General features: G+C 43.7%; 1 protein-coding gene across 7 annotated transcripts in view; it reads left to right on the plus strand.

Annotated features, from left to right (window-relative positions):
* Positions 1-12,874, plus strand: part of si:dkey-92j12.5 (multiple PDZ domain protein) — a 35,082-nt gene extending 22,208 nt beyond the window's left edge. The window contains exons 23-44 of one of the 7 annotated variants that reach the window (XM_053855931.1): positions 349-526; positions 1,804-1,914; positions 2,731-2,790; positions 3,219-3,290; positions 3,743-3,842; positions 5,446-5,654; positions 5,731-5,822; positions 5,885-6,005; positions 6,106-6,198; positions 7,017-7,094; positions 7,184-7,513; positions 7,622-7,705; positions 7,834-8,027; positions 8,939-9,086; positions 9,150-9,221; positions 9,304-9,427; positions 9,523-9,566; positions 9,631-9,753; positions 10,176-10,280; positions 10,644-10,741; positions 11,163-11,286; positions 11,430-12,873. In XM_053855931.1, the coding sequence (XP_053711906.1) occupies positions 349-526; positions 1,804-1,914; positions 2,731-2,790; positions 3,219-3,290; positions 3,743-3,842; positions 5,446-5,654; positions 5,731-5,822; positions 5,885-6,005; positions 6,106-6,198; positions 7,017-7,094; positions 7,184-7,513; positions 7,622-7,705; positions 7,834-8,027; positions 8,939-9,086; positions 9,150-9,221; positions 9,304-9,427; positions 9,523-9,566; positions 9,631-9,753; positions 10,176-10,280; positions 10,644-10,741; positions 11,163-11,286; positions 11,430-11,576 (2,707 nt within the window). In that variant the 3' untranslated portion in view covers positions 11,577-12,873. The other 6 variants (XM_053855932.1, XM_053855933.1, XM_053855936.1 and 3 more) reach the window with 6 other exon arrangements.
* Positions 12,875-15,091: the final 2,217 nt, after the last annotated feature.

Below are 15,091 nucleotides of genomic sequence, written 5' to 3' on the forward strand. Positions count from 1 at the left end.
TTTCTAGTGTTGCAAACAGAAGCAGCAGTGTTGATGAAGGCGTTTCCGCTCAGATAAATCACATAATCTTCACTCTGCAGCTTTTATACTCCTCTCCCAGGCATGTATAATGTGCCATTGTTTTGACTTAATCTTTGAAAGTGTATCCTCGGCTGTGAGCAGCAGCAAAAAGGACTGGGAAGGATAAAAATAAAGTATTCACTCCCCCTGGATTTATTACGCTAGCTGTGGATTTTTCTGCTGATTTATTTTAAGCCAGGAAGCCCTCATTAGACAAACAGTAGACATGCATTCATCATCATTGTAAGTGTACTGTTTATAGGTTTGTGCCTTATGTCCGTGTCTCAGTGTGCACCTAACTCGAGCTCGGGGCCAGTCCCTCGGCATCAGCATAATGGGTGGCAGAGGAATGGGCCGACGACTGAGCAGTGGAGAGATGATGAGAGGAGTGTTCATCAAGCAGATCAGCCCTGACAGTCCAGCCGCACATAATGGCACCCTGCAGATTGGAGACAGGATACTAGAAGTAGGTGTGTGTGTGTGTGTGTGTGTGTGAGCGCGCGATCGCATGTCTGAGTCTGGAATCCCGTCTGCGTGCAGATGAGCGCATATTTAAATTAGTCCGGATCATTTTCGTTCAGAACAATAACAAGGACATTTCAAGCTCAGAATATTGTTGCATGACCCTCCTGGCTCTAAGGAGCTTTAATATGCAGATCATACTCATCGCAAACATAACAGTATCAGCGCTGCATTTTAGCACGGAATTATTCCATACGGTGGAGTCATTTTGTTTATATACATTCATTTATCAAATGCAGGCGCTTGAATTATTACAAAGCAAACTGACATTTCATGGACTTGTGTGAGATGAGAATGTAATTTAATATGCTTCAGATGGATCCATTCAGTTTACTGGTAATGAGCAATAGAATCGCTAACCCAAGTTTAAGCAGTGTGGTTTTGATTTGGGACCTGACATCATCTCCCAAATAAAATCCAACTGAAAAAGACAAATCAATTGACATTGAATTAAATAAAGAAAAATAATTATGGGTGATATTTGACCAACCAAAATTCAACTCATCTGAGGTTTTGTCATTCAGTCGCATTACAATGATGACATTTAAGTTGCATCTATTGTCATAAACTCAAACTTCCAGGGTAGCAGTGCTGCTCTCGTCTTCTTCCTGCATGAAGCGTGTGTGTTTTTTGTGTGTGTGTATGTATCAGTGCAGTTTGTTCACCACTGATGTCTTGGTTATGACATCATGTGGTATAATGTGGAACTGGTGCGCTGAAAGACGTTGATGATTAATCTCTGTTACTTGGATCGATAAATGATTTTGTCAATAAAACAATTATGAAAATGACAAATGTCTTCCCAGTTGTCTGGGCAGCTGTCAGGGGACACCCTGAACTGGTTGCCAGCCTGTCACAGGGCCTATACAGCAAAGTGTTTGAACCTCTGTGTGTGAAATGGCTGTACGAACTTCACACAGAAAGGATGCAGGTTCCGCTGCCGCTGCATCCTTCTTGCTGTAATTAAAAAACAACTAATAACTGAAAGTTTTAACCTGGTGTATAACTCAACATAACACACTGATGAGAAGCAGATCAAACCTCTGTGACCCTCTTGTGGGTCCTGAACCACCAGTTGAGAATCGCTGGACTAAAGTAGTTCGGTACATGTGAAAGATGGAAGGTTCCCTAGCTCTAAGTTATTATTTGTGTCCTACTGCTCATGAAGCTGTAACAAAACTCACTTATGTCCCGTACTGAATGTGTGCCTTGATGTTGCAGGTGAGTGGCGTGGATTTAAGAGATGCCAGCCACGAACAGGCAGTGGAGGCTATTCGCAGTGCAGGAGATGACGTGGTCTTCCTGGTCCAGTCAGGACTACACGCTTCACAGGTACAGGATATGTTTGATGGGCTGTTGGTCTACCATGGTTCTGAGTCACGTGACATTTTGCTCTCACACCAAATTATCTCCATATAGGACCCTCTGAAATGTAATGTCATGGACCCTGGTTATTGAAATTAGATTTGTGACCAACTATTTCTAGACATTGGATAGGACTCTAAAATAAACCAGCTTTTCATGAAACTTCATTAATAGATATATATGATACAATATATATGATATATATACTATAATATTCACATTAAAGATACAGTAGCAAACTCCCCACATTGACTATGTCACCATATTCAATATGGTGATATTGATCATGAGCACTCTCAGAACATTTGTACAGTTCAGGAGTGGGCACTGAAAAATGGTCACCTTATGTACTAAATTGTGGGGAGGGACAGAAAAAAAAAATCCTAAATATATATAATTTATATTACCCACATATTAAGTTTGAAAATGTGTAAATACACAACTGTTTATAATATATATATATATATATATATATATATATATATATAAATAATAATTATCATTTACAAAGGAAAATCAAATTAAATTAAATTAAAAAAGTACATTTTCTTTGATACTTCTGACCTCATGAGAGGCATATAAATACAGGCAAAGGTATGCATGTGGTCCCCGGGCCTCATGTCCTCCTCTTGATGTGCGACTGTGAGGAGAACATTGCAGTGTTAGTTTGATTTTAGCCCTGCGCTTTCTCTGTTTGGCCTTGAGCACATTTACATTTTATTAAGCAACATGTTCATCTAGCTAGCTCTACAATATAGCCATCCTTCTTTGAATCGTTCACAGTCTGCGGTGCTGGGAAACCATGGAGGGCTACTTCCAAGCCAAGGGCTCAAGGCCGAAAAGGTAATTTCATTCAAAAGCAAATTCAAATCTGAAATTGATTTAATCTTAAAACCGTGATTTATGTAGCTATGTGGCTGTAGTGTGATTCGAAAGCACAGAATGAGATTGAGAAGTCCAGATCTTCAGATTCCACTGTGGCTCTGATGTTGTTTATCTCGAGGAAGAGAAGATTTGCTGTTTTTTTTTGGGCTCGCTTTGCTGTTGCCTGGGGCGCTCTGTAAGCAGGCCATTGGATTCTCTGACTGATGTTCTACAAAGATGACCAACCCTGAGGAGACCGTAGTAAACACCCTGGACCGCGTTAAGGGATTTCAACTCCAATCTGGGATTGTTTTATAATGATTAATCTTTTAATTGACTCTGCACTGTTGCTGTAGTGGCTAGTCGGTGCACCACTTTTTCATCCCTTCTCCCCCATGATCTTGCAGGAACTGGTGCCTGTCAGTTGTCTGTTTAGTAGTCTCTCCCCTACGAACCCCTTCACGCCAATCCCCTTCAAGGTTTGTGTGTGTGTGTGTGTGTGTGTGTGCATGCGTGTTATCAAGCATGATCCATAGCATGCATTAGCATTTCTCACAAGCCGTCTTCCCGAAAAAGTAATTACAGTGCACATGTGTAAAAACTCCAGTTCAAAGTCTGCTGCTCGCAACTACCCTGTTGCCTTTGTTTTTCTCTTTGATGAGATACACTAGTTTTTAGAATAAACATTGGGCTCTTTTGAAGTTCCTGAGCACTTGATTATAAAATAATGCCCGGTGCTGGTCACCTTTCATGTTATTTTTGGGTGATGTTAAAATTGCCTTCATTAATTCATTGTAGACGTCGTGCTTTTTTTTCCCCTGTTTGCTACATCAAGCTTGGTGAGCAAACCTCAGGGGTAGTCCGACTTGAGCCTGAAGGGCCCTCGAGGCATCTCCAACAGCCTGTTCAATAATGCAAAACTTCTCCCAAGGTACCTTCACCAACATGTGATAGAAAGGATCGCAGAAGCCCCATTACTCTCCCAGCCCCAATTACAGCTGCAGCTGAGGACGAGGAAACCACTGGCAGAAGTAAGTTCATGAGACACACGCAGACATCCTTTTGTAAAAGATTGCTCAGTGAATCCAACTAAACAGGGGTAGCTTGAAAAGATGTCCCAGAAACACTTGCTCCTTTTCTTGCTTTATCATTTAGAGCCGATGATAAACTAACAATTGCATACACACTTTGACTATTTTGATTGATAGTCAGAGTATCCTTGTCAGAATCGATAAACATTGCAACGTAATGTTAAAAGCTGCAGCCTCATGGCAAGAGGGTTCTCCGTTCAAGCCCAGCTTATGGCTTTCCTGACTCAGGGGGTTATAGGTTTTCTTTTTGCTGTGTAGTGTCTGTTTTCCCGTTTGTGTTTGAGGGGCGTCCTCCAGACCTTCTGGTTTTGTGTGTGTGTACCTGATTTAGCTATGCTTGTGGGGACCAACTAGGTTCGATTTACGTTTGGTCCTGGTTGAGTTTAGCCATTTGTTTTGGGTGGTTAAGTTAAGGGTGAGAGGTTGGGGAAATGGTTATGGCAATGAGAAAGCTCCTAATGTCCTAACAAGGATAAAGATACACGTGTGTGTGTGTGTGTGTGTGTGTGTGTGTGTGTGTGTGTGTGTGTGTGTGTGTGTGTGTGTGTGTGTGTGTGTGTGTGTGAGATGCACAAGCAGCACTCATGTTGTGTACCTGTATTGTTGAAGGTCCATGGACCAGCAAAGAAAGAAATAGATGCCGATAATATAGGCCTGTCAGGCACCACATTCCACAGGCTCCCAATGAGATGTTGCATTCCATGTTGGCCATGCTCATCATCTTCTCGCTCTGCCTCATCGATCCTTGGGGGATAAGAAGCAGAGCAGGTGTCCATTCTTGGACTGGATTGTCTCCTCAGATGCCTGTTCTTCAGGTGCCTCTCCACTCCATCTGTAGACTTGGCAGTCGCCTCTAAGTCTGGATCACATAATCCTGAATCTGGTTCATCTTCCGTACACTCCTCTCCTTCTCCTTCTCTCTAACAGATAGCTTCCTGGTTTGTCTCCTACTTGTTGTGCTCAGAGTAAACAGAGAGCAAGCTATATATTGTATTTTGTCTGTGTGATGATATGATCCACTGAAGGTGTGTTATGCGTGGAGGGTAGGTTGCAACCAGGAAAGAGATGGGTTTACATCTGTCTAGTCAGCGTGAAGATCTGACTGAACGTTTCGTCAGGATGCTGGGAGGATCCGCACATTAGGGGGGAAAGAGCTGTGTGCCCCTGTTCAATGGAAGTGAATTTGTATTCTGTATGTTCAGGTGCACTTTGTGATGGATGGAGTGTTACAAGTATACTGTTGTTAGATCTGATCAGAACGCAACAGCAGAAGTTATTAAACCATTCACATATTCAGTTATTTTCCGTCCACACTAGCGAGCAACTCATAGTTTGTTGAGTTGCGGTGATGGGTTTTTCATGTTATTGTTTTGTGGAAATTAAAGAAGAGGAGTTTGATTTGCCATCTATGATGCTTTGAAAACATTTTGACAGACTGTGCAGGTGGTGTTTTGGTATCGCTATTCAGCTCAACTGTACCGCGCAGTTATGCTTCATCATACCATTCTGAAGCGAAAAAACAGCCCCGTCTTTCCTCTGACAGAGAAGATCTTTCAGCGCTATGGCAGCTTATCTGGCAAGCTGCAAATGATTGAGCTGGAAAAGGATCCTGCTGTGCGTGATTTGGGAATCAGCCTTTCTGGCAACAAAGATGACTCCAAAGCTCGCATGAGTGTCTACGTGGCTGCTATTGACCCTCGAGGACCTGCTGGATTGGACGGCAGACTACGGGTGGGAGACGAGCTGCTGGAGGTCAGTCAAGCAGATCTTCGACCTAATAAAGGTTGCATGGTAACACCACCACAACCGTGAATTTCTTGATCCGCAGGTCAATGGGCAGATCCTTTATGGACGGAGTCAGCAAAATGCTTCCACCATCATCAATAACACTCCATCTAAAGTCAAGATTGTCCTCATCAGGTACAACAGGAATAAAATCTTAGTCAAAGAAATGTTTGATCAAAAGTGTGGTGTCTTCTCAGAAATGAAGCGGCACTGAGTGAAATGGCTCCAGCAGCAGCGGCAGAGGACACGGTGGACAGGAGAGCAGCTGCACAACTGAAAGGAACACATAGAGATGTCCAGCACGCTTCTCTACATCAGGCATGTTTATTTAGGCTCAACATAAAGGTGTTGTATGAAGTGAAGATCTATAAGTGTGCATGTATTTTTGCTAGGCTACAGCCTTTGTTGTCATTTCCAGGATCCTCTGAGTTTGGGTCTCCACCTCGCGCAAGAGAAGTCAAAGCCAGGAGCGTCAGTCAGTTCCCTGATCCAGCCTGACTCCGACAGTAAGGTATGACATTCTATTTTTTTGGACAACCTCATGTCGATGTCGATTCCACAAGCTGCATGGTGAAGCTGCTTGTCAATGTCTCTGTAACTCCTGTGGAACTTTAGACAAGTTCTCTTCAGTGGCTCCTTAAAGTTGTTTGTCATTCAACCACTGCATGGGACACACTCACACTGGCAACAGTCTTTTGATATAGCAATGCAGCCTTCTTCTGATTCAGTGGGCACTTAAGTGAAAGTACCTGATTCCATTGCATTGATGCTGGATAGTTTGTTTGAGGACAGAAATTGATTTATGTAGCATTGATCTGTGGACAAATGATGTTCGATGACAATATATCAAGCAGAATATCAAGCAGGAGGAAAATGTAAAAATCAATTGTTAACTCTTGCAGGGAGCTGATGATGAAGCTTGATTTGATACCCCAAACTTTGAGGAAAAAGGATTTATTCATGTTTACCAGCATCGACATTTCAGAAGTTTTATTTTCTGCTTGCAATTTTTTTTTTGAGAAGCGAAATCAAGAGGGTTGGAAATGGCAATGAAAAAAAAGAGTTCAATAAAAAGAAAAAAAAAATATATATATATATATATATATATCTAATAAAATAAAATAATAATAATGATAATGATATACATAATTTACCAGTGTACTTCACTGGAGACTGTTTTTTTGTCATTTTTATGCTTTGAAAATAATTGCAATCCAGATTCATGATCTGTTGCTGATCTTTTTTTCTTTGTCTTTTCTCCAACTTCTCTATTGAAATATGCTAATGAAGCACTTCTGTCTTGAGTCACTGTGTGGTATCTGTGCGCAGGGCGGCAGGACTCAAGCTAGGGAGCGTTTTTTTGCGGATTTTGATGACACTGGAACTGGACTGTCGTTGGCCAGCAAGGTTAAAGCACAAATTGAAAAACACAGCATCCTCATGTCGATCGAATCTGGCAACACATGTTCATGATGTTCATCACTTTTCTTCTGTAGGCGTCTGGTCCAATTAGACAACAACGAAGCGCAGAGGAAACATCCATTACACGCATCAAGATCCCGACCTCCTCTGTAACCTCGCCTCCTCCAGAATTCAAGTCCAATTCCATCTCTTTATCTGCAACCCTTCCTGTCACCTCTGCGTCCTCTGCCTCCCTCTCTACCGCGCAGTCTTGCCCATCGGGTCAGCCTAATTGGCCGGCGTCCACTTCAGTGTCTGACCCCCGGACTTGTCCACTCGTGCCAGGCACAGAAACCGACATTGAGATTTGTAAAGGAAACATTGGGCTCGGTCTCAGCATCGTAGGCGGCTGCGACACCCTGCTGGTGAGATTCCTCACTGCCTTTTATTTGTGGAATTAAACATGTTGCTGTTGGCCTACAGTGTCAGGAGAACTTTCACAACATGAGTCTGTTTTGTATTTCCTCCACTAGGGGTCGGTAGTCATCCATGAAGTCAATGATGGAGGAGCAGCACAGAGAGACGGTCGTCTGCAGGCTGGAGACCAGATTCTGGAGGTGTGTGAGTCCACTGGTTTAGACTTCAGTTTTTTCTTTTATGTTTATTTTATGACATTTTGGTGACTATTATTTGCTTTACCAGTGGATTGACTTTGCTCTGTGATGCTTGTCCTGTGACTCGGTAGGTCAATGGCATAGATCTGCGACTGGCCACTCATGATGAGGCCATCGGTGTGCTGCGACTGACCACCCAGCGCGTCCACATGCGTATCTTCCGGCATCATGAGGCCTACAGGGAGGAGGACCTGTGGGATGTCTTCACTCTGGAGCTGACAGCGGACGCCAGAGAGGGCCTGGGATTCACCACTGTTGGAAAAAGGTATCCTGTTTTCAGTGTAAAACAATCCCCACATCTTTATTTAGAAGTGCTGACAGAACAAACAACAACAATTCCAACGTCAATCTGTTTTGTCCTTAAACATTTACTGTTGAACAAGACTCCTCTCTTCTCAGGTTGGTTCATACTTTATCTGAGCTCAGTTTAGTCAATATTTAAGTGGCAATGTTTTCTACTGTTGTGTTTATTAGAAGTTCAGTGTAATGATAGATTAGATGGACATAGAGAGGCGAACATGTAGGACAGAGAATGTTAGATGTGGAAGCACAAGCTAAATGAAAGACAGCCAGTGAGGTGGCCTGCTGAAATACAATGCAATTGACCAGTGAGGTTGTCTTCGTCTCCTTGAGGATCATGGATGAGACAGGTGTGACCAGCGAGGATGATCAAGATAAGTTAAGGTGGAGGAGGCTGGCTTGTTGTGGAAACCCCTAATGGGAAATGCTGACATTAAATAGCAGCTTTAAAGGACAAGTGTTGTTCTTGATAAACGTTTTGAAACTTGCGTTTCAGCAGGCAAATAGATGGCTATTAAGAACAGTCATTTTCCAGAATAAATGCCTTTTGTAATTGAAAGTGTAAGTGCTTTTGAAAGCTTTAAATTGTCTAAGATTATTGTGCAAATGTGCACCTTTCTACGACAAATGAGAAATCAGATGATGTTATAATGCTTCACATCCCCGAACAATCCCTGCTGCTCCAGCATGTCGACAGCACTTATTTTGCTGTTGGTGTTTGGATGCCAGGTTAAGTTGTGCAGCTTTGACAGCGTGTACTTAGTCTGTGTGCTGCCATACTGCTGTTCAGCCGAGTGTGATGCAGAACTGAAGGTCAGATAATGTATTGCCGGCATGAAACTGACCTGAAGCCTCAACCTTTATTTTACCCTACAGTAATGACACGGGCATCTTTGTGTCAGATATCATTAATGGAGGCGTAGCGGATTTAGATGGAAGGTTGTTGCTGGGTGACCAGATTCTGTCAATCAATGGAAGGGATGTCCGCGGCGCATCACAAGATTATGCTGGAAAACTTCTGCAGGTAAGATGTTTTGAAGGAGATGCGTGACTTTCAGAAAAGCTGATGTAAGGCGTTGTGTCGTAGTGCTGCGGTGGAACAGTGCGTCTGGAAGTGGCTCGCTTTAAAGCTGGGCTGCAGTGTCCACCGAGAAACCAGGTAAATACACTCCCAATATACTTCGGTGAAATACTAGTGTTTCTTTTACAGAGATTTTAACAATGACACTTTGTGAATTTAGGACTACTTTAAGTTGTGTTTTATCCAGATTGAAGACAGCGAGTGTTCCACCGCGACCCCGTTAAGCGGGTGCGATCTTCCTCTCGACCATCAGAGGGAGACAAACAACAAAACTTGCACCAACGGTGATCGTCGCATTCATTATATTGTTACTCAAGTTGCAGTAGTCTATGTGTTGTTTTGGTTTGTTCTCTGAAACATTTTTGTGACGCTCTTGCAGCTGTCCACGAGTACAATAATGTGAGGCAAGTGACGATGGCGAAGGTGAGACAGCAGCAGCAGTTTGTTGTGGAGGTGCAGCTGTATAATATGCACTCCATCACTACAGGGTCCTTGTGAATCCCTCGGCATCAGTTTGGCAGGAGGAGTGGGAAGTCCCCATGGCAACGTACCTATCTTTATTGCTACCATGGATACCAAAGGACTTGCTGCCAAAACACAGCAATTACAAGTAGGGATGCCATGTTATAATGTTTGTCTCCGTGCCAAAGCAGTGATTGTGTATCGACGTTAGTGCCATACTTTTAAAATAAATGAGGTATAATTACATTACACTGTGACAGTGAAAGCCAGTCAGACGGTGCTTAGACGCTGCATGAAGCAGGAACTGTCCGACAGCAGCCATCACAAGACAAAGCCCACTCCCACACAGGGTGGCTTCTCATCAGCTCTTGCTGGGGATCAGTGGCTGAGTGGTGCCTGAGGTGTGGGGGGCGTTCATTTAATGTGACATCACTGTCATCCTAAATTCACCAGAGTTGCAAGGCCCCATCACGATCGAATGTATAGAAGCCTGGCAGACCTTTTGAGGCGAGTTTCCTAGTAGGACTCTTTCTGAGCTGAATGAATACATGTGTTGTATGTGCTGACCAGACGGGGGACATGATTCTCAGCATCAATGACGTGTCCATGGAGGGAATGACTCATGTCCAGTGTGGTGCACTGCTGAAGAACATCTCCGGAACCCTCACTCTGAAGGTAATCGCACAACTTCAACATCTGATGTTTTGAAATATTTTTTGGCCACGTGTCTGCCAACTGAACATGGTGGGGGTTTTTTTATGAACACAAGTGCAGCACTGAGAATGAACTGTAGTGACGGGCAGAGGTGCTGTGATGTAATGTAGAAGTTTGTGGTGGGACTTAACAAGTTCATGATGATTAATTCATTTTAACAAAAAAATAATTTCATTTAATGTAATTTAATTGAACAGTTTGCTCTCCACACAACAGGGAACCTTGTAAGTGCAGGAGTTCCTGGTCCACTGATCCCACTGATGCACAAGACACGCGGCAGCTAGGATGATAACAACAACAACAAATGTTTTAATTTATTTCCAGGTGGCGTCTTCGTCCAGCAGCCTTCAGGGTCACAGTGATATACCAGCAAAGTCATCCGGTCAACCCTGCACGCTGCCCTGCTCCCATAACAATCTCTGGTAGGCGTCGCTTCACTGAATAGTATTGTGATCTCTACCTCACTTTGTATCTCAATACTGATCCGTTGTTACCAGCGGAACCTTTGTGAAGACGGTAACTAAGTGCTCTGCATCAAAATCGATTGTGAAAATACAAATATTTATTCATCCATCGTAGGTTCATCAGGAGGAGGTGTAGTAGCTGATGTGGTGCTGGAGGATGAAGCACTAAATACAAGGAGGAAGACAGTGAGATGGAAGAGGGCCGGCTGTGTAGATGAGATGATTGATAGGTGGAGAGAGGATGAGAGAAGGGATCAATGAATGAAAAGATTGATGAATTCGCCGGATGGAGACTGTTTTTCTTTTCCTCTTCTCTCTAATCACACATTTTTCTTCTCCTCGCCACTCAAGCATCTGAAACATCTGTCTATGTCCACAGCGCCCGGATGTACAAGACCATCGCCCTGGAGCGAGGCTCATCCGGTCTGGGATTCAGCATCGTTGGGGGGTACGGCAGTCCTCATGGAGACCTGCCCATCTACATCAAAACTGTCTTTAACAAGGTGATATAAGAAGACGGTCATCTCTCTTCTTTAAAATAGGGGGAAAATGTTAACCTTTAAAATGACATATTTGTCCGTGAAATCAAAGCTTCTCCACACTGTGAAGAACGTTTCAGAGCAGCTTTTAACTCTGCTCTCTACAGGGGGCTGCGATCGAGGACGGCCGGTTGAAACGGGGAGATCAAATCATCGCCGTGAATGGACACTGTCTGGAGGGTGTGACCCACGCTGAGGCTGTCGACGTCCTCAAGAAGACCAAAGGAACCGTGGTTCTCACCGTTTTGTCCTGAAACCTGCCTCCATATAGCACCTCGAGAGGCTGAATACTGTGTCATAGAAACAATAGAAACAGCGACTACCTGAGTCACATTCACTGGTTATAAATGGCTCAGTCGAAGCCTACCTCCTCGACATGTGCACACCATGGATTGTGTTTTACACGTAGTACACTTTAGTACCCATTTCTCTTATGTGTTTATTTATATCAATATAGAACATGATCCACACCTAAAACAACCGCCGGTACAAACAAGGTCTTGCCCTCGTGCTCGGCCTCTGTGAAGTTGTGTTGAGTCGTTGCTCTCAATAATGCCAAGTGCGTCTGCCAATCCTCTGTGTGGCATGGAGGAGTTGTTTGAAAGATTTGGTATTATCTCTACACAAGTGTGTGCTGGACTGCGCCGAAGATTAGCTTCACTTTTTTGTAAGCAAATGTGTTTTACTTTAGGCTCTCATGGATTCTGTTTAACGTGTATTTCATGTGCTATGGTGGTAACATGTTCCTGAAGAGTTTTTACTGTGACACAGTCCTTATGGTGTGTGGCACTGATCTGTGTGGATGCCTGTTTGAACTGACTGAATGCTGTGTGGGGTTCTGAACCACGGATTGTAGACAGGTGCAAATGGTGAGGGAAGCCTCTGTTTAAACCAGAGGTGGTGCGTTTCATGGCTTGCTGAGACACAAGCATCAATGAAGCCATCGAGTAAGGGGTCTTTAATGAACCCGAGGAGAGTCACTAAGCACAACACGGTGCCGAACTGCATTATTTTGGGCCTGAATTGATCTGTTTATTTCACTTCTTTGTTTAATTAATGGTATTCCAAATTCGATGAGGATGGTGAGCTTGCAACAAGTGCGACACCTGGCGGCAAGATTGATTCAGTTTTAACAAGCATGGAACCCTCAAAAACATAAACAATGTACCTGAGTACTGCGGACCTTTTGGGGTCATCTGACTGCTCTGATGTGCAGGTGCCGAGTTTCAGGAGGCAAAATCAAATTTGCTATGTGAAATAAACATTTTCACCGAAAGCATATACAAATGGTTTGAATGCTCGGTTCGCTGCTGTTGAATTCTAAAGTTTGCTCCATGAATTGGAATTAAATAGTTGTGACATCATGTCATCCATCCGCATCAGGGCCACTGGTTTTTGGACTGAACTTTTTACGATGAATGAGTGGTTAAAACATGAGGTTCAACAGAAAATGGTCTCACAGTAGCTTGAGACACAGACTGTGCATCTACACCTTTAATGTTTAGTTGTATAGTGGCTTATATTATTGCCATTTTCAGTCCATAACATCCCTTTTCAATAGTTTTATATCTGAAGAAAAATCTGAAAATCCTTTCTACGTAGAACAAAAAATAGTTCAGTGTTTACCTGTGAATGGTTGATCAAAACATAAGAAATTGTGTGATAAAATATCATCGAGTTCAGTATAATGAACAGATGTCCACGTCGCTTCATGACGTAACATGACACCGGTGCGTCATATAGCAGCTGCCATTTTACCTTTTGAGTGCACTTATTATTATTTCCTCAAAGGAACACCCGATTGTGCGACTTGCCACAGTAGATCTCGATACTGTGGGGGTTTCTCTTTCATGTATAGACTGCCAGTAGGGGCCCTAACAACCACTCATCACAGTGCATACAACAATAAGTGTTTCTCCTGTTACATTGATATTCAGTGTTTCAGTTGGAAATACGCAAAAACAGTGACTTATTTTCCAAGTTCAAAAGTTCGTCAATGACTTCTTGAGCTCCGTTTTTGTCTGTTCTCTAACGGTGCAGGCTCTCAATCACCGTCACAATTTAGCCCCAAAATTCTACTGGCAGAAGGTGTTCTTGCATCTTGTTCATGTTAAGAATAATGTTTTTTATAAACGTACAATGGCTGGAAATGGCTGTTTTGACTTTTTGAGAAAAGTCTGTCAGACAACATCTATAGTTGTGGGAAAAACCCATTGAGACAAATGTTTGTTTGTTTTTTTTAAATCATGAAGTATTTAGTCACGTCGATCTCCCAGTGCTAACCATTCTCAGGGTTTTTCAAGGACCGGCTCGTAATAGACTGAGCACACAGAGACTTCATCAACTGCCGTCACACAATACAGCAGAACAGATGGAAGGGAGTTCAGACGTTTCTCAGCCTCAATCACGGACGTCGGCTGAAAGCAAACCTGAGAAAATTGTTTATGCGCTGAAATTTGGTTTAATTGCCGGCGTTACCGGTGACAACTTGACAAACAATACATTTGCAGACAAATGAGTCATTTAGGAAGTAAGGAGCACCGAGGGAGTTCCTGTCGGGAGCCTCTGCATCAATCGCAGCCATCTGCTCGCAGAGGAAGCCTGGTGGAAGCCAGGCTTCACAGGCTGGTTCATCCTGCTCCAGATGAACAGCCGCCTCGCCAGGACGCTGGCACGGCCGGCTTGTGAGATGGAGCAGAGAGATTAGATGATTAGATGATTTCCCTGAAAATGCTCTTCTGTTTTGTTGAAGAGGGAAACACCTGCATGTTGGACTGAAGCTATAAAACCAGATCATTTAGTTGAACCATTGCAGGGGATTTTAATTGCCAGGAAGCAGCACCGTCTCCCGGGGCTGAGAAGCTGATCTGGATTCACCACCAGGCTCCCGCTCCCCTTTTCCTTAATCATTAATAAGGAATATAGTTGAGGGCCACTGGCGTCGCGACCTTTTGACTTGTTGGCGTCCAGCCCCCTCGGCTCCTGTCTCCCTCAACTCCGTCTGGCTCTCTGACCGCAATACTCCGGTGCCTCTGGAACAGCCTCGCGTCAGCGGGCTCCACATGAAGGGTCACTGTCCTCATGTTCGGATATACATTTGTCCCTCTCATACTGGGGATGAAATGTCGGTTTGGAATCCTCAGTCCAGGATTTTAGCGGCCAAATAGCCTCTCCTTAATGGAACGCTCGACACTCAATGTGAAGAGGACTAGAATAACCTGGCTCATGCGCACAGTGTGAGGGGAGTTGAGGATAAGACTCTAGTCTGAATGGTAGGGTGTGACAGCAGAGGTGACATAAACAGTTAAAGCACCAGACTATATTAGCAAGAAAAGGAACTTGAAAGTTCCCTCTTCACAAGTGTCTTCAAACAGCTCTGCAGGACGATGAAAGATGGTACCGCCGACACCCCACCCTGCTTCTGCCAAGAGAAGCTTTGCCTACATTGGATCGCTGCCTTTGAAAGTCTTGCTGTGTCTTCCTCCACTTTTAGAGCTTTTAGAACAATTACGAGGTGTGAAGACACAAACCCGAGCAGTTGGCTTGCTTTAGACCTCACACGGATGAGACACGAGCACCAACACGCCCATCAATGAAGCCGCTAAATGAAGGAGCCACAGAACACCACCTCGACAACCCCCTATTTTCATGCAGTTTTTTTCTCTTCTGTGCCTCAGTGATATTAGATCCACCCATCCAAGCGTGTCCTATTTTTGAAAGAGTCATATAAAAGTCTGAAGCGCTTGCTTTCACCGCTCCGTCTGACCAA

Source organism: Synchiropus splendidus, chromosome 2, assembly GCF_027744825.2.
Source record: "Synchiropus splendidus isolate RoL2022-P1 chromosome 2, RoL_Sspl_1.0, whole genome shotgun sequence".
Classification (NCBI taxonomy): domain Eukaryota; kingdom Metazoa; phylum Chordata; class Actinopteri; order Syngnathiformes; family Callionymidae; genus Synchiropus; species Synchiropus splendidus.